This window comes from Cavia porcellus, unplaced genomic scaffold (assembly GCF_034190915.1).
Source record: "Cavia porcellus strain 051 isolate PalLab524CR breed Dunkin Hartley unplaced genomic scaffold, mCavPor4.1 scaffold_29, whole genome shotgun sequence".
Taxonomy (NCBI): Eukaryota; Metazoa; Chordata; class Mammalia; order Rodentia; family Caviidae; genus Cavia; species Cavia porcellus.
In genome coordinates, this window is record NW_026947512.1 from 11,955,100 (window position 1) to 11,978,389 (window position 23,290).

Sequence of the window (23,290 nt, forward strand, 5' to 3'; positions counted from 1 at the left end):
CACCTAAACACACTTGCTGTTGTATCCTTTAGCGCACTTTTTTTCCCTCTCTTTATTACAACAAAATTTACACATTTTGGGTTTACACAAAATTTACACATTACTGCTCCCATAGATCTTATTACTTTTTTTTGTAAGAGAATAAAATCAAACATGATAAAACAAAGCTGTCAGTCAAAACCAAGGATAGACATAGCACATGATGTAAAAACAGAGTACAAGGTTATCAACAGTGGTTACCATAATGCCTCTTGCTTCCTTAAGAAGAATTGTCTATCTCATTAGGTATTATAAAGTTGAACTAAACGTAGAGAATAAGACCAATAAAACCTAAACATTGTAAACCTTACAAAACTTTAAAAGAGGATAATAGTCAAACCAGAATGGGCATCAATGTGAATCTTATTGCCTTCAAAGTAGTTGCCTATACTCTGATACTTAAACTATCATACAGAGCGGAACAGAGTCTAATCAGTCAAAACAAGATAGTGGTAGTATTACAGGACTTCAAATCAAGTTAATAGGAAATCAAAAAAGTTACTATAATATATCCTGCTAGTTTTTTTAAATTTTTTTCTCCTTAGTTTAAAAAAGAAAAATAAAAAAAATTAAATAATTTTTTAATGAATAAGGGAGAGGTTGAGATAAAAGAGGGCATAACAACATAACAATACAGGTCAAAGCATGACAGTTTCAGCAACCTAGTGCTTCACCACCAAATAAGCCGACTTAACTGAACATACTGATTTTGATCATTTTGAATCTCTCTGGGTTTCCCGTGCACCGCCTTTCTGCAACCTTGACCTCCGCGCAGGCGGAACCTGTGCGCCGGGGGCGGGGCTGCCACTCCGGCGCACCGTCGCTATGGTAACCACGGAGGCTGAGCCCGAGGAGCGGTAAGTCCGAGTCCTGGCGCCAAGGGCCTGGGTGGGCGCTGGGTGGGCGCTGGGTGGGTTGCGACCTGGCAGACGGGCTTCTGCCTTCCTGGCTGCTTGGGCAGGGCAGAGGGGCGTGCGTTTCAACCGTAGCGTCCTCAGCCTTCGCTTGCGCCGTGAGCCTTGCGCCCCGTCTGTACACCGCGGGTGGCCTCGAGGGACCTTCAGGTCCCGGGATGCCAGCCCAGGGCGAATCCCCACGTCCATGCCCTCCCCTCTGGACCTAGGCGTTAGCGCTGCGGGCTGTCACTCTGTCCTGCCGCACAGGCCTTCCCTTTGTGCAATCCTCGGCCCCGGAGCTGCGGAGCGTTGGGGTGAAGATTCCCCTAGGTCTGGGGTGTGACAACCGTAGAAGATTACATTTTAAAAAGTAATAAGATTTGATTTTTTTTTTCCTTTTTTTCCGGAACCAGGGATCGAACTCACGACCGCTTGCTTGTAGGGCAGGTGCTCATGCCGCTGAGCTAAATCCCCAACCCAATTTTTGATTTGAAAGACCCTTAAGGATCGACTTCCTCCACCACGATCTCAGGCTGCCTTATACCACTTTTTGCCAGTTGTTTATACCGTTCTCATCACTTGGATTCTCTTTTCAGCTGCTTTCCACTTAGCCTGGGTGGCCAAAGCAGGAGGATCCAAGTTCAGACTCAGCCAATTTAGCGACTTTAGCAAGACTCTGTCAAAACAAAACAGGGAGGGGGCTGGGGATATAGCTCAGGGCCTGAATTCAAGTCGTTAGTACAGCAAAACAAACAAACAAACAAACAAACAAACAAAAAAACAAAAAAAAACCCAGACTTCTTTCACTCTTGGATATCCGAGGTGTCCCCTTTCCTGGGAAGCCCTTCAGGGACCTCCCCACCCTCAAATCACTCTGCCAACCATGGTGTAGCGCTGATGTACTGTCTTCCCCACTAGGCCTTTGTGATTGACCTACATGATTCTTTTATTGCTTGTGCCTCACCAGCCTCGAAAGCATTCATGCTGAGTAGTTAAATGGCTCTAGACTTGGTTTCCCACAGTCCCTCTGTTAGGCAGAAAAGGTTGTGTCCTCATTTCAGAAAAGTCATATAATAAATGGGTCAGGATTAAAACTGTACCTTCATGGGCATGTGCTCCCTTCATAGTTACAACCTTTCCCCCTTCCTTCCTGCCCGTGCTCATTCTCTGTGAAACTTGTGTCATGTTAGGGTTACAGTTTTGTTTCATGTTATTATTGGTGTGGGCAGAGAAAACTGTTTTTGTCTGTAACTCATCTAGTGTCTTCCATGAGCTCTCCTGTATCGACTGTTAGAATAGAAATAATGTAAACGTCCACTTGGTTTTAAAGTTAAGCTCAACTTGTTTCTGATTTCTGCAGTTGGTTTGATTTCTTTCACATGAAAATGCTTAGATTCTTAGCTAACTTCCTTGATTTCTTGAAATGCAGTCCCTAACCCAGTAGCATCAGTGTCACTTAGAAACATTCAGGTTCCACCACAGGCCTAACAAATCACACATCTGCAGGGTGAGATGCAGCTCGGTGGGTTTTACAAAGCCCTCCAGGTGATTCTGATTCTATTCCTATGGAAATCACACTTTGAGAATCATTATGATTTTTACTAAGTCAAAAGTACGTACTACAATATTTTCAAAAAATTACTTTCATTAGTATCATTACTGATTTCATCAGAAAAGTATTGGGAAACTGTTATGCTCACAATGGCCAATACAGGTTTTCTTGTGTTAGGATTTTCTAGAGAAACAGAATCAACACAATGTGTATGTGTATAAATAAATAAAAAGATTCATTATAGGTTCTTAATCCAAGAGTCAGAAAATTTAAATGTTCTAAAATCCATTCAAATATTCACAAATCCAAACAAATTCTAAAATCTGAAATACTGTTTGATTATGGATAGGAGTGTGTTATGGGTTATCTCTACTCTGCTGGTTCTGAAATTGTGGCCTGAGGAATCCATGGGGATCTCCAAGATATTTTCAGCTAATCTACCACACAAACTGTTTTCATATCAACAGCTTATTAATAGCACATCATTTGCCTTTGTACTCCTACATATTACAGTGGTTTTCTAGAGGCTGGTAGGTGATGCATAATATCACTTCACAATTGGAGGCAGAAGCAGGCTGAGAATCCATATGTCTTCTGCTAAGCTACACATTAAGGAGATTTGAAAAAACTATAAAACAATTGTTTTTGCTTTGGAAAATAGTGTGGTTATTTTTCATAAACTTTGTCTTTTATGTTAACATATAGTTATTTCTAAGGTGAATAATAAAGATTTTAAGTTTAATTTCAAATATGATATTGATAGAGAAAACCCACATAAATAAAAATTCTCTGGAGTTCTCAATTTGTAAGCTTGTTAAGAATCTTGAAGTTGAATTTGAGGACCATCATCCTTCTCAAGTTAGTTCTAGGCTGATGTAGAGATTAAGCTCCACTGCAGGGAATACTGAGAGTAGTTTTGAATATTTTGGCCTAGATCAAAAACCTAGATTTGATTGAGTTTGTCCAAATCTCTGAATGAAATTAAGAACAGACTGATCTCTAGATGTGGAATAATCTGTTATTAAGTGACTGGGGGTGGTAGACTACAAACTAACTTACATGCAGCCTATGTAAGAATACTTTATATTAAGAAAGAAGAACTAGTAGCATTATGGTACTTTCCTTTGCTTTGGGAATGATTTTGCTAGAGGACTGATGATGTGATGATGCTGATAGGACGGACTCCCTGCTGGGTGCTTACCATGTGCTTGGCACCTACGTCATCTAATTTATCTTAATTCTCAAACAATCCTGGGACTAGGTTCTTGAGTTATGCTGACAGGACAGTAGGTAGATTGCCTCTTACTATGCCACAGCTGCAGAGCTGAATCATGAACCCAAGTCTTCTTGACTGAAAAATGCATTGCTCTTGGCTGTGAAGAAAAGCAATGACAATTGCAAACCTGAGTTTAAGAATTAATGCATGACTTGTCAAGAACTGTGGTAGGTCTGAACATGGCACAAAAGAAACATAAAGCTTGACCTTTGCCCCAGTAATCTAATTGGGTAGATGCCTTACAACTTCAAATAATTAGAAGGTAATATAATATACCTGGCTGGGGGTTGAGAAAACAAGGGTGGATAGACATGGTCAATGCAATGGATTTATGTATGGAAATATGTTGGGGAATCCCATTTATTTGTATAGTTAATATGCATTAATAATTCTAATACAAATAAAATGACATAATACCATATTTGTCAAGTCGTATGCTGCAAACCATATAAAATGGCTTTTGGAGCTGTGCAAGGTGTTTTCAAGAGAAGAGTCAAGGGAATTTCAGGAAGATGGTGGTTTTATAGGTTGACCTAAATAGGATTTGGGAACCTGAAATGGAAGAGAAAAAAGCTATTCTAAGCCCAGTAGCAAGAATACCTTTGAAACACACACAGGAGTTTCTCAGTGTCTTCAAGGTCTCATGGCTGAGCCCCTACAGGGTAAGTGTTTGAAAGGCATTTCAAACATATCCTGCCTCTTTTCTCAATGTTTGGATGAATAGCTTTAGCAGAAATGTTTCAGATCATCACGGCTATTAATAGTGTGACTAAATGTCCAATACTAGTAGACATTTTTGAGAACGAAAAGTAGGTGCTATTAAGAATTATACCAGTGTAACTGATGTAACTGGAACTGTTTTGGTTATTTTGGGACATATGTCACTGAAGTTACTAACCATAAACACATATATCCTTAAAGGTCTTCTCATTGAGTTGCTGTCATAGTATCCATGATGATTATTTAAAATTAATAGTTTTTTTTCATGTTCTGGGTTGCCACCCATTTGGTGGGTCATGCCTGGCTTATACTTTTTCTATAAGGTGGAAGGATTGTATTCAACAACTTCAAAGATAAGATTTGGTCATAGTGTTTGATGGAGTCATGGTTTATTGATTAATGCAACTCCCATTCCTCATCTTTGAGGTAATACACCCCCTTTCTTAAAGATAGCATGGTCAGATCACAGTCTGGCCTTTGAGATATCACTGAAAGTTTGTTTAAACATGTTAGGAAAGACTTCGTTTTATTTTCCCCTTAAAAGGTCTCGCTATCACTGGTGTATCCTCTCAGGGATCCCCCTTCTTTCTGCCATAAACAAAGATGTGATGGCTCTTTTGATACCATCAGGCAAAACTCATGAAGGGGACAGTCTTGCACACTAAGTGGGATGAGATAGAATAATAAAATTAGCTTGATTCTGTACTTTTGACCTGCTGAGCAATTTTCATATTTAAATGTCTTGTTATGTGAGAAAAAAACCCCTACATACAAGTCAATCTTATTTTCTGTTATCTACACTCAAACAATTCCTAATTTAAGTGTCTTGTAACTCATATACATTTATAGAAGTAGTGAGAGAAGATTGTAACATTCTACCAATCTAAAATGAATATTACAATTATCTTTTCAGTGTTATCCCATTTCTTTTTTTCACCATAGAGCTAAATGGCAGTTTTCTTTTCTTCCAGCCCTCCTTAAACTGTTCTTCCATAGAAATCATGTCACAAAACTATGGACCGTGGGCTGCTGCCTGTTTTAGAAGTAATGTTTAAACAGTCACAACCATTCATTCGTATCATGCCCATGATCATTTTCATGCCGCAGCTGCAGAGCTGAGTGGCTGTGAGAGAGATTGTAAGGTCCACAGACCTAAAATATGTGTTATCTGCCCTTTACCGCTGCTTAGAGTATTTCATTTTCCTGAGGTTTTCATGGTCTTTGACATTCTCTGCAGGTTTACTTCCTCATTACTTTCTAATAGTTCACCCTATTTATTTCCTCTGAACCACCACAATCTAAAATGATCTCATTTGTATACTTTGTTTTTTGTTCATGTCCAATCACTAGAATATAAGCTCTATGACTGTGAGACTTTTCTGTTTTGTTGAATTCTCAGGATCTAATACAGTGCCTGGCACACAGGAAGGAATTCAATACTATACTAAATTATATGAGTGAATACTTAGAGCACTTGTACTCATTAGATCACTTGTTTACAGTAACTTCTGAGCCTTTGTTTTTGCCTCTGGTATCTTATTTGTGCAAGTGGGGAATTAGGCCTGTCAGATCAATCTTTCTGAGACACACTTAGTTCCCAGCACTGAAACCTTCAGGAAATTACCTACCAGTACCTACTTACTGATGATACAGTCTTAGAGTCTTTAAAGGTGTACTTCGTGCTTTTTTTTATTTTAAAGAGAAAAAACCAGTAAGAACAATGATACAGAATTTCAAAACAAAATAAGAAATTAACAATGGTTAATATATTGTGTATTGTTATTTTTAAAGCAGTTGCTCATGTTATAAGATACAGGCATGCAGAACAATATTGATCAAACAGTATAAGCACAAACTGTTCTTTTTAATGAACTAAAAGACATTGGTAGTATATTTTTTCTTTCCCCTTCTTTCTTTTCTCTTTACCCCATCTCAGTTGTTCTTTCCTTTTGAGCTGTTTCTTTTCCTTTCATGATGTCGATTGTAGATTTTGGATCTTATTTACTCTTTCAGGTTCTTACACTAGGAGCCAATCTGATGTTTATACATGTGAGTTTGATTTATTTCACTTTTGAGTATGGTCTCTAGGTTCATCCATTTACCTGTAAAGGCCTTGGTTTATCCTTATTTATAGCTGAGTAGTACTCCATTTTATAAAACTATTGCATCTTTTTTATCCATTTCTTGGTTGATGGGCATTTGGGTTGTTTCCAAGGTTTAGCTGTTACAGATGGTGCTGCTGTTAGGATGGGTGCACATATGTTGCTGTAGCATGTTGTTTTTATAATTCCTAGAAAATACTCAGAAGGAGAATAGCTGGATCAAATGGGACCTCTAATCCTAGTTTTTTGAGGCATCTCCACACTGATTTCCACAGTGGTTGTACCAATCTCTACTCCCACCAACAGTGAAGGGTTCCTTTTTCCTATATCCCATCTAGCATTTGTTATTGATTGATTTCTAGACGGTGGCCACTGTTTCTGAGGTGAGATAGAATCTCAGTGTTGTTTAATTTGCATTTTTCAAATTGACCATTGATGTTGACTAGATTTCCATTCTTTATGAATTCCCAATGACAAAATCATGCCCATTCTTCAGGAGTCACTTTAAATTCCATTTTTCCTGCTAAATATATGGTTCCCTTTGCCCCATTTCCTGCATTTTTCCTCTTTCAACTTTTCCCTCCACTTCACCAGCATTTCCAGAGTCATGTTCCATCTTGCTTCTCTTTTTAAAAATTGTATTGTTGCATCTACTTATACTGGAGACTCTATGCAGTTGCTTTTTAGCTTGACAACGTATTTCTTGATATGTATCATCTTTTGGATTTACTTTTTTTTTAGATGATATCGCTAAGACTCATTCACATTGTTGTCTACGTCTTATTTATTGTTGTGTAACAAATTACCCCAAAACTTGGTCAGTTAAAAACAGCACCCTCTCACTATTTCAGTTTCTGTGGATCAGGAACATGGGCCCAGCTTAGCCAGGTCCTCTCCCCCAGGTTTTGCCACAAGGCTGTCACCAGATGGTTGCCTGAGGCCACAGTACCTCCAGGTCCAGTTTAGACAGATCTGCTCCCAAGTTCTCTGAGTGGTTTTTGCGGAATTAAACTTTTCATAGGCTTTCACACTGTGCACTTTGTTTCTTACTGGCTGTTGTCTCTGTTCCTCAAACGACGGCCTTCTGTATCATAGCATGTGATGACTGCTAGGGGGGTAATACTAGCAAGCAAAAGCCACAGCCATTGGTACCAGTTATGGAAGCTGCATACTGTTATTAGTGTTGCTATGTCTGCATTAGAAGCAGATCACTGTGTGCTGCCCATCCCCAGGATAGGGGAATCACACATGGTTATGGGTCCCCGCAGGTCAGGCTGGGCTCTGGGAGCCGTGTAGAAGCTGCCTGCCACGTGATCTCTCGCTGTAATGTATTCATCTCAGCTGCATCTAGCATCTTGTATTAATATATTGGTTTATGCTCCTTTTCCTGGGCATTGGTTTCCCCTCAAGATGTTTTGCTGCCATGGACGGTGATACCTCAATATTCTTGTGTGAAGAGGCCATGGCACTTTTCTCTTAATCATCCCCAGTTTGGTACACGCCCTGCCAGAGGGAGCACCGTTAAGACTTGTTCCATTAATTCTGCTGGAGTTAATGATGCCCCTTCGAACCTCCCATAGCATCTCACCTGTGACGGTACCTACCGCTTGTCACCTTACAGTACACTCGTTTTTTTTGTTTTTTGTTTTTGTTTTTTTTTGTCTTTTCCTTTTTATCGGTACCGGGGATCGAACTCACCACTGCCTGCTTTCAAGGCAGGCGCTTATGCTGCTGAGCTAAACCCCAGCCCCAGTACACACGTTTTTATGCCTATCATATTTTCTCCCTGGGAGCAGTAAGTTGTTGAGGGCAGAAGATACATTTGATTGTTGTTTTTGTGATTTACAGAACTACCTACACCACACTCTTAAGGTTTCAATATCACTGAGTAAATGGATTTTGTCTAAAAATCCACCTGATTTTTTGAAATCTTCGTAATTTGCCTCCAGTGTCCCATTGATATTTTTCCTCTCTTAGAAAGGAACTTTTGTCCTTTTCTTGCAATCTTGTCCTAATGAATTTGGCTCACTTTGATGTCATTCTTCTGTTCCTGTTGAATTTACTGTTTATAGCAAACATGTAGCATTTTAGTATATACCTGGGCAGTGTTTATGCACAGTTGATACCCAGTAAACTTTATTGGCTGAAATATCTTATTTTATTATTATTTTCAAAATCTATATAAATAAATAAATACTGAAACATTTGAATAGATTCCTTTAACTTTTCTTTTGGATCGCAGGTATTTTTGGAATTAATGGAGCCAGAAGCACAGATAGAATCAGACAGTTCAGAAAAATCATCATTTTTCTCCCAGGAGGAAGAAAACGAAGAATCTCAAGAACCAGAGGAAGCAGATGTTGAGAACCCCCTTATAAAACCTGCTCTCACAGGGGATGTAGAAGGTTTGCAGAAGATTTTTGAGGATCCTGAAAATCCACATCACCAACATGCCATGCAGCTACTCTTGGAAGAGGACATTGTTGGGAGAAATTTGTTGTATGCAGCTTGCATGGCCGGGCAGAGTGATGTTATTAGAGCTTTGGCAAAATATGGTGTGAATCTGAATGAAAAAACTGCCAGAGGTATTTTGCCTTTTATTTCTCATCAGTATTGTTTATCATTATCTAATGACATTATGTACTGTCATTATGGTTGGATAAATATGATGTGCCTGTCTTATACTTTACATATATATGCGTGAAGGTTTTCATGACATATACATGTAAGTATAGTATTGTTATTGTATAGCACAGTATTTAAGAACACAGAATTTTGTGTTCATTAACTGTGACTTGGAAAGTTACTTAATTATTTTCTTTTCTTTTGGCTTTTTGAGACAGGGTCTTGATATATATATATAGCTTACGTTGGTCTTGAACTCACTAGGTACCCCAGGCTAGCCTTGCACTCATGATGACCCTCCTGCCTCAGCCTCCTGAGTACTGGGATCACAGGCATGCACCACTATGCCTGCTTCCCAATCTTTTTTTTTAAATAAATCTCTGTTTTTGATCTGCAAAATAAAGATGATAATTATATTTTATTTATAAAATGTTACAAAGATAAGTATCACAGTGCTTGGGACATATAAAATAGGTACCTAGTAAATGTACAAAATAATACTATTGTTATCTCTTTCTTTTGAAGATTTATTAGTTTTTGGCAGTCATCACCTAATTCAATAATTAGTTTTTTTTTCACAGCAAATATGATGCATGGTCATGATACAAAGTAAAACAATCACCCACCAACAGTGTAGGAGGCTTACCTTTCCCCCATAACCTTACTGGTGATTGTTTTGTTCTGACTCTTTCCATTTTAACTATGATATGCCTTAGCAAGTTCTTTTCTGGTCATGCTTATTTGGAATTCTAAATGCCTCTGAATCCGATGTCTTTATCTTTCCAAAGAGTGAGAAGTTTTCTATTATTATTTCATAATATAGATTTTCTACCCCCTTTTATTTGAAAAAATTGTTTAGTCTTTTAACTATGTCCTAAAATTCCTGGATTTTTTTGCATCTTTTTTTTCTTTTTAGTATCTGTGTGAAATAATTTCTCAGCCTTTAAGCCCTGACATTCTGTCTTCTGCTTGGTCCTGTTTATTGATTTCCACTAAGTTTTTGATTTGATTTATTCAGTTCCTGGATTTCTGATTGGCTTTTCTTCAGAATCCTTAGTTCATTGTTGTATTATTCCTTAATGTTCTACACTATTTTCCTTAATTCAGGAAGCTGTTTATTTGTGTTCGCCTTGAAGTCATTAATACTTCCATGAATTAGTCTTATGAGTCATTTGGCATTTCATCAACTTCAGTATCTTATATTCAGTTGATGATGAAAATTCATGTTAACTTGTTTTTTCTTATATGTTCTTGTGTTTCTCTAGAGAGCTTTGTGCATCTGTTGGGATGGGTTTCTTTTTCACTTTCTTTGAAGGTCTTCTTAGCATCCAGGCTTCTTTTGAGGGCTGATAACTTACCATCACTCAGAGAGGAGACAAACTGAAGTAATGATAATTGCAAAAAGACAAGCCAGAAGCCAATAGGCAGCAAAAACCAATTAAAACAACTGAAATGCAGTAAAAACCAGCTATACCACCATTACCAATAGAAAAGAAATGAGCAATAATAGAGATAAGCTACAAGGCTAAAATTAATAAAGTTTGATACCAATTATATTAAAAATGGAGGCGGGAAAGGGAAAATTGAAGAAAAATGAAAATTTAAAAAAGGAAAGTAAGATGAGGAGGAAACAGAAATGAGGTAAAAAAAATCCAATTACAGAATAAAGGGAAAGGGAAGGGGCGGTAACTCAGCGGTGTAGCCTGTGTTCCATTCTTATATAAAAAAAAGAAGGAAGGTAAATGGAATTAGATTAAACTGAAGCTCTACAGCAGTAAATAAACAAGAAAAAGAGGAAACTGTAAGAAACTGTAAGAAAAAATCCACTACAAGCCACCCCCAAGAGAACAAAACCAGACCCAAAAAGAAATGAGTCCAAAAAATTTGTTCACTTTGAGGGGTTTGGACCGCCACAGTTTCTTTTCACAACCTGTAATATTGTAATCTTCCAGGTATGGGGACAGGAAAGTCAACTGCAGTGGGGACTGTTGTGTTTCCACACCCCCTTACCAGGCTATTGTGTGTGAATGCTGAGTCCTGCTCTGTCAGTGGTATATTGTCTGTCTCAGGGCTGTGTTCACTTCACGGCTTTTAATGGCTGTGCTCCTCTCTGCACCCTCAGCCCTTTCTTCCCAGCCAGGTTTGCAACCTGCAGGCTGGTGAGGTGCACCATTTGCTCCTGAGCCTCCCCTGTGCGTGCACCTCGGGACATGGCAAATGCCCATGCGGAAGTATATCCCTGAGTGTGTTGGAAGCTGGAGAAAGCAAACAGAACACTAAATTATGTGTTGCAACTATGCAGACCACTAGCCATGTGTCAGATTCCTCAGCAAGTCTGCCTTTTCCCTGGGGGCGGGTGGGTTGTTATATGGATTTGGAAGGCTGGGTCTTGGTTCTCCTGGGCCTTGGCTCTGAGTAGCAAGAGTCCTGGTGCTGTGGCCACTTGTGTGTGAAGATGGTGCAGTAACATTGGACACTTAGATTAGAGATATGGTGTGGATACCATCCAGTTGCAAGATGGTGCCTAGCTGTGGACGCTTAGGCCAGGGTTTACAACATGGACTCCTGTGTGCAGCTTCAGTACAGTTTTGTAAATTCTGGTTAACTCTGCAAACTGTGTTTGAGGTGTGTGAGTCTCCTGTGTACTCTGCAGCAGCACTGGGCCCTACGGGGGTTCTCCAGCTTACCTTTTCCCTTTAAGAAGTCCATCGTGAGTCCAAGGTGAGCCGAGCAATGGACGGTATTGAAAAGGCAGAGTGCCATGCTCCTTTTCCTGGGGCTCTATCTTGGGCTGTTGTGCTCTGTATGGGGGTTGCCACTTGCTTGCTGTTTTTCAGTGTACTTTCTCCATCCCTGTAGAAGAGGACAGCTGTTTAAAGAATAAGTTGTGGACAATTTTTTGGAAGGGTGCATTGGCTTTCCTGTCGCTGGGACAACATACCTGACACTTGTGACCTAAAGAAGGACAAGATTATTTTGGCTCATAGCTTCAGGAGTCTCATTTATGGTTGGCTAACTTCAGGGCAGAAACAGCATGGTGAAAGAGCATAGTGGAGGAAAGCTGCTTATGTATGCAGCTAGGAAGGAGGGAAGGAATGAGTCAGGGAGGGAAATGTGACCTCCAGAGGCTCAGTGATGCACCTCTTCCAACCAGGCTCCATCTTCTAACAGCGCACTTAACTATGAACCCCTTCATGTGTCCATCCACTGAGGTGTATAGTACCCCAGTGACCCAGTAGGCATCCACAAGGCCCACCTCTGAGCATAGACGGGGGAACAATTCATATCTAAAGCATTACAAGGCCTAATGAGCAGCAGGCCCCTCTAGTCAGCCATTTTGTCGTGTCCCTCTCCATCTTTTATTTGTGAATTTATATTTTTAGGTGATTTACTAGTGATATTCATTTCTTAAATCTTAAAAATAACTTCTTTAGTATTTCCTGAAGATTGTTTTTCTAATAGCATTGGGGATTGAATTCAGGGCCTTCACACACTCAGCTACACCCCCAGTCCTTGTGTGTTTGAGATGGGGTCTTGCAAAGTCACTAAGTTGCAGGCTTGGCTTGAACTTGATTCTTCTGTCCCTGTCTCACAGAATGCTGGCATGTAGGCATGTGCCAACATAACCAGTTGGTCCTAAAGACTTTAAGAAAAATATTTTAATCAAAAAGCTTAGAATTGAGAGCATTTCTGTAGTGTTATTTTCTATTAATTAGGGAAAGACTGCTATTATTTAAGCGTGGTAGTGAACTGTACTCAATCAGCAACTAGAATTCTTGTAATCTTTGGGGGATGCATGAAACCATTGGCCAAAATTAAAAGATGTGAGTGAAGACTGCAGAGTAGGTATCTCTATAAAGTAAGAAGAGGAATGTCATTTATCCGTGGGTGACAAAGAGGAAGGTAAGCGATTTTTAAGGTGATCAGTCAGTCGTATTTGCATTCAGGTTATCCTCTCACTTTACATAGTCATTGTGAAGAATTAAATACTTTAATCCAAAGAGAGAAATACAAGATTGCTTTTTCATGCTTAGCTCTGTGCATTGCTGCTTTTGCCTGTTTGCAGGTGCCTTGTTTTGAGAGTCAAGGACAGACCTCTGAATTTTCAGTTCACTGATGGTGGAGCTCTCTCTGGTTCTGGCAAAGCTTTGGTCATGAACTCTGACTGTACTGGGCTTGTCACCAGAGCTAATTGTCATTTTAAACTATACAGACACTAAGAAAACCTTTATTAAGGGTAGGGGAATGACCATGCCTTGTGCTCAGAATTGTAGGTAATGAAGATCAGTCAGTTCAGCCTTTCAGGAGTCCATGACATAGAAGAAAACAGGTATGTAGATAATAATTACTGTTTGATAGGATGAGGTACAGCAGTAGTGCAGACTCTACCTCGAAGTGTTGGGCATGTTCAGGGAAGGCTTCATGGGGTGGGATGGCGGCACAATGCTTACATTGAGTCTTGAAGAATGACTAAGGGTTACCTAGCAAAGACAGAGGTGAGAGATGGGGTGTGGAGGGCAGCGTGGTGATCACAGTGTCAGATGCTACTATTGCAATGTTTCTGATATTCTGGGGTGCCTACTCATCATTTTAAGTAACCAAAATCGTGATTTTTAAAAATAGATAAAGTATTCTTTGGTTTTTTTTCAAATTAATTAATTTTAATTGACAGACTGTGTGGATTTACCATGCTCAACACAAGTTTTGAAGTGTGTGTAGGTTATATTAAGCCTAGCTAATTGAGCTCTGCATTATTTCACATAGTGTATCAATCCATTTTTCTTCTTTCTTCCTCTCCTCTCCTCTCCTCTCCCTCCCCTCCCCTCCCCTCCTCTCCCCTCTCCTTCCTTCTCCTCTCCTCTCCTCTCCTCTCCTCTCCTCTCCTCTCCTCTCCTCTCTTTTCCTGTCTCTCTCTCCCTCCCAGGAATCAAATCATACTTGCCAGGCATGCACTGTGCCCCTGCACTACCTTTCTGGCCCTCAGTCCATTTTCTATTGCTATAACAAAATACCTGAAGCTGAGTAATTTGTAAAGAGGTTTGTTTAGCTCTCAGTTCAGGAGATCCAAAGGTATGGTCTCAGCTTTGGCCCACCTGGGCTCTGGTGAGAACCTCTTGCTGGGTGGCATCATGGGGGCGTATGAGAGAGGAGGAGGTCATGTGGTGCGACAGACAGGCAAAACAAGGGGCCAGCCTTGCTCTTTTTATAACAGTCTTCTCACAGGAAGTACCTTAGCCTCCTATGAGTATCATCATAATTCCTTTTGATGGCCACACTCTCCCTCACTGCCCAGCCTTCACTAGGTGTAGGCTCTGTGCCTTCATTCAGTTTAGTGGGCTAACAATACCTATTTCTTGGCACTGTTGGAAGGATCAGAGGAAGTGCACACACAGTGCCTAGTGTTCTGTAGATCAGCATACAAATTCATTCTTATGCTCAGCTTTTCTTGTGGGCCATAAGTGTACCCTCATGGGAAAGTATAGTGAATTGTTAATAGTCTGTATTGCAGCCATTTTGAGTATGTCTAATTTGCTCATACCAGAATTAAATCTCAGTCTCCCTTGATGCCAGATTGACTTTGTACCAGAATGGTGCCAGCTGATGGCCAAAGGTAAAAACTTGGAGGCTGCTGCCTAAATTCCTGGACTCCTTCCTTTTCCACTGCTTCCTTTTTAAAACAGACTATTCAGGCATTTACCCACAAACCTATTCATATATATATATGATGTAATAAGTATATGATATATGATGTAATCTGTATATTATATATACATACATGTAATATGTTCCCTTCTACATACTGCTAGTCGCCACCCTTTTCTTTCTGTCTACCTCTGCCTTGCATGAGTTGGGAAAGTGGATGGCCTGCTTAACTCATTACAGCCTCAGGATACCCTTAGGATTAAATGTTGTTTCCTAATCTGGTGGCGTATTGAATTTGCCCCTCCCATCTGGAGAACCAGGGGTTACTCGAGGCTGGCTTTGTGACAGTGCTCACCACCAGGCTCCTCTGCCCGGTGAGAGTCAGGTAGGCATAAATCTGACACGGGTCAAAGAAGAACCACAAGGGAATGACCAGCATACAGGTTTCCTGCGGGAGAGAACTTCTAGTTGCAGGTTACACAAGGCTTTAGGCGGGTCTCCTACCAGGTACAGTAGTAGTGTCCTGGGAAAGGCACTCTGTAAACGTGCACCTCCACCTCCTCTTCATGTCCTGTTAGGGAAAGGTTGCTAGCGGTCCTGGAATCCAGTTTAACTGGGGACTCTCAAAACTCTAATACAATGATCATTGATTTGACTTTTACAGAATCAGTCTGAAACAATTTGAAGCTGCATCCTTTTTCACCTTTACAATTGTCCCTCGGGGTAGTCACCTCAGCAAGTATAAGAAATTTATTTTTAATTTAGTAGGTCTCAATTCAGCTTTAATTAAAATGATTACTTCCCAAACCAAAGCATACACCATTGTAGTCAATTTTTCATGGTTGTATTAACATTAACAGCAATGCTAGTTTAAGAGTTTGATGAAAATTCCTTAAAATCATAGGTTCAGTTGTTCCAAAACAGATGACCGCCAGGGAGCATGCTGTCGTCTGTAGCTGATGTTGAGGGCTCAGGTTTCTGACTCCTTGCGTTGGTGTCTGGTGTCCATCATTTATTGGCTCAGTTTCTTGGGCAAGTTTCTTAATGCTGTTGGACTTTAGTTTTCTTATCTGCAAGATGAGGGTTACAATAATTCTGATACCATTCAGTTTATCAAACTAAATGGATTTGCTGTTTGTAACACACTTCGTGGCCAACCCATAGTAATTGTTTAATATTTGATTGGGATTATGATCTCCTGCATAAAATAGTATAAAAAAGATTTGCCTTGAATTATGATGCAGTCACCTCCATATAGATTCATAAATTGCCAAAAGTGGATCTATTCTTAGTGCAGTAACAGCATACACCGGAGAACAGCCATTGTTTATGTTTGTGATTGTGTGGCTGACTGGAAGCTGTGGTTCACTGTTGCTACCCAAGCTTACAAGAAAGAACTGGTTGCTTATGTTGCTTATGTTAGAAAAGGCTGAGGAGCAAAATTTCAAGTATGGTTTCGACTTAATGTCTACCATTTGCACTATTGTAAAATTGAAAATGTTGAACCATCCTAAATTGGGAACCATCCCTAATCTATTGACCAGACCATATTCCTTCTCTTTGTTAGGGTACACACTCTTACACTGTGCCGCAGCCTGGGGTCGTTTGGAAACTTTGAAAGCACTAGTCGAACTGGACGTTGATATAGAAGCTTTGAACTTCCGGGAGGAGAAAGCTCGAGATGTTGCTGCCCGATATTCGCAGACTGAGTGCGTTGAGTTTCTTGACCGGGCAGGTAAGGAAGCTCAAACGGTATTAGCAACTGATCAGTGAGATGGCAAGTGACGATAAACATTTACAGCTTCCAACGAGCTGTCTTATTTAGAGGTAACACCACAGTCACTATTAGCAGTTATAGAATTTGCCTTTCCCCCTGCTATTTTGCTTTTGGCTTACTAATTTTTGACAATTTAATCAATACTTTCCTGTAAGGCTATGTGCACAGTACATGTTTAAGGCTATTTTCTGAGACATTCAGGCAAAGTGGACCATTCCTTAAATGTTTAAAAATATTTCAATAGCACATTTGATTCCACAGGAAATATTGTACTAGTGATTTTTAAAAAAATATTTGTTCAGAAAAAGTTAATCTATAGTGTTAATAATCACAGTATAAGTACCCTTATGGCATGGGAGGACTTCTGGTATGTAACGTCTATTTCTTAATTTGGTTGTTGGCTACACGGACACATTCATTTATGAAAATTCTTTGAGCTGTGCACTTACAAAGTTTTCACCTTCCTATATATAAATTATACTTCAATACAAAGTTCAAAAAAACTATGTGTTACTTTGAGTGTTGCTAATATTTTGCTTGTATCATGCCCACAAACCTGTAAAGTATCATTTAAGGAGAGTTCAGGAAGATATGCTTATTTAACTCTGGATGTAAGCAAACATCAGCTTACAAACTAGTACTTATTGTTATCTGAATTCATGCCTTTAGCAAGTATTTGTTGAATGCCCATTAATGATGATGTCATGATTCTTCTAGGTGTAATTGGTTATTCTTGGCTTCCAGATATTTTTGAGGGCTTGATAATCTATACAACAGTTATATAATGTTGTCAGGAAGATTATGATTAGGGATAAGCATTGGCAGAGTGGCAGTCCATGCTCTGGGGTTGTCAGAGAACGTGAAGTCAATGTACTGGGGTTGAGCTGGGGCTTAGAGAATGGATGGGATGTGAGTATGCAATGGAAAAGAACACAAGCAAAATCTCAAGAACTGTGATTGAGACTGGCACGGTGGGGGCAATGACAAGATCGCCCTACCAGAGCAGTAAGTCATAGTTTACATAAATGACATAATACAATGATTCTTAATCACACAGCTTCTTGAGATTGTTTGAATTGAAATACTAGTGTCTTTACTTGAAACCTATATGATGTTGGACAATGTGTTTAAATTCTCTATTTTTTTTTCTTGAAATGAAAGCCAGTAATGGCTAAGGGTGGTTGTGAAAATCAACTTATGTGCTGTTAAACACTAACAATACCTGTCATGGGGTCAGCACTTGAGAAATGCTGTTTTTATAATTGCGGCTAGATTATATCCTTAAATGCAAGGCGAGGCTGTTTTCATTTTATTTTGGGAGCCATTGTATTAAGTAGGGATTCTTTCTTTGGTTGAAAAGAAACCCATGCTTCTGTGGAAAACATCAGTAAAGGTTTTGGCAAAAAAAAAAAAATTTACTAAGACTCCTACAGAGCCATTTTATCCTTGGATATGTCCTCTCAATAGATTTCTTTTGTAATCTCCATATTTGACTTAACTACATTTAAGTATTCTTCTGTTTAGAATCGTCTGCCTCTAGCTGGTTCTTCGCTCTTCCTCCTCCTCAGTTTGTGTTCCTTAGAGCGTTGTGACACCTCTTTCAGGTACTCGTTCATTATTGATGAGGTGGCCAGCAGTTTGCAGATAATTTGGTCAATGTCGTAGAAGGAGGGGCTTTTCAGACCACTTTCGACTTTATCTAAAGAAGCTTGCTTTTTCAGCTGAAAGGAGAAAAACAAATGATAGAGATTTTATTCTAGTCCACATTAAATTTATGTTCTAAACATGGGAAAAATGTCACTAAAGTGTACGTATCGATTATTTATACAGAAAAAGGTTATTATAGAAGTAACCTATATATGTGTGGAAGAAAAACTTTGCTATATGGTACAGTAAGATGATGATCACCATCAAAAAACATTTAATTGGTACTTTTTATGGTTAGAGTATTCTGAATAGTAGCAAAACACTTTTCCTTTATTAACCAAACAGTCGTAGTCATTTTATTTTTTAGTTTTTATTGGTACCATATATGTTTGTGGCACACAATATCATATCTTAACCAGTCTCCTGTCTCACCCCATCCCTAGATCCTTATTTCTATATCATAGTCATTTAAAAACTAAGCAAACAACAACAAAAAAATAAGAAAACATTTATGATATCTAACTGGTTTTGGAAGTCAGCTTTTAAGCGCTCTTCAAACTATGCTGCCATCTATTGGCAAAGTGGGAAATTAGTTTAAGAGCTCTATTTTCCAGAAAATGACCCTAACATTAGAAATTAGTTTATAGTCCGTTTAAAAAGTACACGCCAAGTTTTGTACTTAGCTTTCTTAGGTAGACCCAGAAGTATTAAGAGATATCTTGTTCCAAATCTTCGCTTTATGAGGAAGCTGAGAGCAAATGACTTACCTAAGGGGACAGAGAACTTGATTTCCTTTACATCCTGCACAGTAGCTCACTAATTTCTTCAATGTGTTTTGTTACTTGAAATAGAAGGGTTGAACAAGTGATTTTAGGGACCTTTAACCCAGAGCACATTTATTGAGCATGTAGTATGTGCAAAACGCCAAGCTAGATACAGGGTATGAACAGGGAAGGAAAGACAGGGAAGGAATACTTTTTTTTTTTTTTTAAAGAAACTGGTAATTTTCTGTCCTAAACTCTTTTAGATTTTACAACTACTTGAATCATTTTTTAAATATTTAAATAATGCATTCACCTTTTTTTGGTGTTTTTTCCATTTCATCCACAGGTAGTGCATAGATAAAACAGACAGGATTGCGAAGACAGCTTGTGCTAAAATAAAAAAGAGGTGTAGACAACTCTGAAATATATCCTTGTTAGCAAAGTTGCAGCATAGTCTGTTCAAAGGGTAAGGCAGACACTGAGATGGAGCAGGCTTAACTTTCAGATAGTGAACTTCTTCTGGAAAAATTTCCCACCCAGCCTTTGTCCAGGTTGTTCCGTCACAAATGCAGATGCTGTCCCGGAAGAAGAAGATAAAAAACAGAAGAAAAATCAAGGACGGTCTTCCATTAGACATCGTTCTTTCTCAATTGGAAAGAATGTCTACAGTTAAAAAAAATTGGCCAGAAACAGAGCAGGGACATGTACAGTGGCGATTGCTATAACTTCACCAGTCATAGTGGGTTCAGTGACATCATAAAAAGCTACAGTGGGATGAAAAGGTGCCATCTAACCAATCACCTTAGGTTTTGAAAGATATTTTTTGTTGCTTTTCACTTTACTGCTAATTAGCCTCTCCAGTTTGTTTTAAATGGAGAATTTATTAATACTTTGCTAGCTAATACATTCAATCATAAAAATGTGGTCATGTTACCAAAATATCATGGGAAAAGTTTACTCACTTTTCCTTGGAGCAGATGGAAAAAGACAAGATGGTGAGGTGGAGTCATATGGATGAGAAGGAGGGGTGCAGACCTGGCTTTTAAGTAGCTTAAATTTTGGGACTAATCTATATTTACAGTATTCAGTAGTTCTATATGGGAATATGGTAAGCTCCTCTATTTGAATCTTAGTTCTCTCAGTAAAGTATTGCAGTTTTATTTAAATAGGGCTTAAAAATTTTTGTGGTAATATTACTATTAATATAATTATTTAAGTACTTTTTTGGAAGTCCTTAAGAAAATATTTTTAAAAATTTTGTAAAGTATTAAGAAGAGTAAAGCAAGGAATAGTTTGTCTATTGGGATTTTTTTTTGCTCTTTCTTTTGTTGTCTATACATTTTGATAGATAACGTTCTCTTTGGGATCAGGTGTCATGTTTTATAATTCCTTTGCTCTTCAAAAATTTTACAGCAATTCTAGGAACATACTGAGTGCTCCCAAGTGATGTGATGGTTGAGTGTTATTTTTCTGGAATTCAGTGAAAAACAACCACAATGAATCTCATACACGTAACTTTATAAAGTTCTGGGTATGTAATGTACTTTACAAAGAGTCGAATGCTTTTTTAAAATCTTTATTTTAGCAGTGTGTGTTTTACTGTCTTATTGTTTTAGATGCCAGGTTGGCTCTGAAAAAGTATATTGCAAAAGTTTCCCTAACCATAACCGACTCAGAAAAGGGACCAGGGAAGCTCCTTAAGGAAGACAAGGTACTGTGTCATGATCATTGTTCTGAAAGTGTTTTGAGAATTTGTCTTACGTCTTGATTTCTCCACTAATGTTCTAGAGGTAGGTGGTAGTCCATGCCATTCTCTTCTTTTTCCTTCTGCTTTCCCTCCCTCCTCCTCACTCCCCAATTTCTTCCATCTCTCCATTCTTTCCTTTGTAAACTACTGGTAAGGGATAGACTGATCTGACAAGAAGGGTGAATGTTAGAGCTGTAGTGCTGAATGGAAAATAATCACCAAAGACTACATGGATCGCTGTATAGCTCAAAAGCAAACAAAATCAAACTATATGATTTAGGGATACCTACATATGAGGGTAAAGCCAATTTTAAAAACACAAAGATTTTCTTTCTTTCTTTCTTTCTTTCTTTTCTTTCTTTCTTTCCTTCTTTTTCTTTTTTTTTTCTTTTGTCTTTTTGAGACAGGGTCTCACTATGCAGTTCAGGCTGGTCATGAGCTCACTTTGTAGCCCCAGGCTGGTCTTGAACTTTTGTTAATTCTCTTGCCTCAGCCTCCCAAGAGCTGGGACTGCAGACATACGCCACCACATCCAGATTTTTTTTAAAGTCAGAGTCTCACTGTGTAGCCCAGGCTGGCCTTGAACTCATGGTGATCCTCCTCAGCTTCCCAAATTCTGGGATTACAGGCCTATGCCACCATGCCCTGCTCCCTCAAAAGGCAAGAGATCATACTCATCTCTTGGAGGCAGGTGATAGAGGTTGGAGAATATGACCATTAATTTTGATATTGTCAGCATCATTGAATTGGGGCACACCTGCCATGACCATGGACACTATCTGTTGCCCCTGGAGCATTCCTCTCTGGCACTGTTCCCTTCTTCTGCTTCCTGGATGTCATGTACTAAGCAGCTTTGCTTTTCTATGTCCTTCTGCCATGATGTATCTGCCTTGCAGTCTGCTGATCATGTGCTGAATCTCCTGAAACCATGAGCTAAATTAATCCTCTTTTTAAAATTGTGGGCTTGTGGTATTGTGTTTTAATGACAAGGAAGTTGATTGATTCAGAAAATCGGTACCACAGGTGTGGGGTTATTGGTGTGACAACCTGACTATGTGGTTTGGAAGCCTCAGAATACAGCAGGCAGAGCCTGATGGGTGACAGGCTGGAGCTTGGAAGATCAGAATGCCACCAGGCATGGTGGTGCACACCTGTAGTTCCAGCACTCAGGAAGCCGAGGCAGGAGGATCAGGGCAAGTTTGAGGCCAGCCTGGATTACATAATGAGTTCAAAGATAACCTGAACTACATAGCAAGATCCTGTCTAAAAAAATTTAAAAATATATAAAAAAGGGCAATACTGTTCTGTTTAATTGCCACAAGCCACATGTGGCTGTTTAAGTCTGAATTATTTAAAATTAAGTAAAATTTAAAGTTCCGTGTTTTGGTCACGATAGCCAAGTCGTTAGTACTCAATTGCTGAATATTTCTAATGAGTGCTGTCTTGAGCAGAGCAGATGTGAATCATTTCCATGCCCACAGAAGGTGCTTGATAGAGATACTATAGAGTTTATTTTGCAATAAATAGATAGAAAGTAAATTCTTTGTTTCTGTCCCTAGAACACCGTTCTCAATGCATGCCGGGCAAAAAATGAGTGGCTGGAAACCCATCCAGAAGCTTCCATTAATGAACTCTTTGAGCAGAGGCAAAACTTGGAAGATATTGTGACTCCTGTCTTCACAAAGATGGCTACATCTCGTAAGTATTGGGTAAAAGGTAGTTTGAGTGTCAGAAAAGATGAGGGTTAGGTTCAGTGTTACTGAAGATACTGTGACTTAATCATTCAGCAGGCATGATTTGTTAGAGACCCTAACACGTGACATAGCTTCCTTTTCGTTTTAGGAATAATTGGTAACCGAATTCTTTCTATAGGAAATACCCAGTAGCAATCTTGATGTTCCCATCATCGGTCATTATGTTTTATGATTACTATGTCTTTGATTTTGAGCGATGATTCTCAAATAGCAGAGCATGTCTTCCTGCGAGAGAGGGTGGAAGAATCTGAAGGAGAATTTTCAGCATTATAATTTTGTACGTGGAGGAAAACTTACTGTGGCAATACCATCCTGAGTGTGAGGACAGCTCATGCATCAGAAGCATGGTGGCAGCCATACCTGAGAATTTAATAAAACAACAGCTTTGTTGAAATATAATTATCATACTGTAAAATTCACCCTTTAAACCCTGTGGAGTTCAGTATATTCAAAAAGTCGTATAATTACCATCATTATTTAATTTTAGTTCATTTTACCATTTCCAAAAGAAACCCTGTACCTATGAGCAGACACTGTTCTTCCCTCCCCAAAGACCTGCCAACGAATCTACTTTTGATCCCTGTGAATTTGACTCTTCTGACTGTTTCATAAATAGAACAATAAAATGTGTTGCTTTTTTGTGGTTGGCTTCTGTCACTTATTATAATGTGTTTTAGACTCCTTCATTCTGTTACTTGTTGAAGTCTTCATTCCTTGATATTGGTTAGTAATATTCCATTGCATTGAT

At 39.1% G+C, this 23,290-nt stretch overlaps 2 protein-coding genes across 2 annotated transcripts in view; one reads left to right on the forward strand and one right to left on the reverse strand.

Moving 5' to 3' along the window:
• Positions 1–812: 812 nt before the first annotated feature.
• Ankrd45 (ankyrin repeat domain 45) overlaps positions 813–23,290 on the forward strand; it is a 28,355-nt gene continuing 5,877 nt past the window's right edge. The window contains exons 1-5 of the mRNA XM_063239644.1: positions 813–896; positions 8,828–9,170; positions 16,421–16,588; positions 20,658–20,752; positions 22,348–22,486. Of these exons, the coding sequence (XP_063095714.1) occupies positions 8,843–9,170; positions 16,421–16,588; positions 20,658–20,752; positions 22,348–22,486 (730 nt within the window). The 5' untranslated portion in view covers positions 813–896; positions 8,828–8,842. The remainder of the gene's footprint in view (positions 897–8,827; positions 9,171–16,420; positions 16,589–20,657; positions 20,753–22,347; positions 22,487–23,290) is intronic.
• Tex50 (testis expressed 50) lies at positions 18,094–19,757 on the reverse strand. Its single transcript, XM_063239645.1, has 2 exons — positions 19,355–19,757; positions 18,094–18,351 (listed from the first exon to the last, which is right to left on the reverse strand). The coding sequence occupies exons 1-2, from the start codon at positions 19,676–19,678 to the stop codon at positions 18,151–18,153; spliced, it is 525 nt and encodes a 174-aa protein (XP_063095715.1). The 5' UTR covers positions 19,679–19,757; the 3' UTR covers positions 18,094–18,150.

Bases quoted from the DNA above. Each gene is read 5' to 3' on its own strand.
- Tex50 (XM_063239645.1), bottom strand. From the start codon at position 19,678: ATGTCTAATGGAAGACCGTCCTTGATTTTTCTTCTGTTTTTTATCTTC. The intron at 18,352-19,354 runs GTGAATGCATTA...TTCTCCTTTCAG, and splicing joins GGAAAAAACACCAAAAAAAG to CTGAAAAAGCAAGCTTCTTT.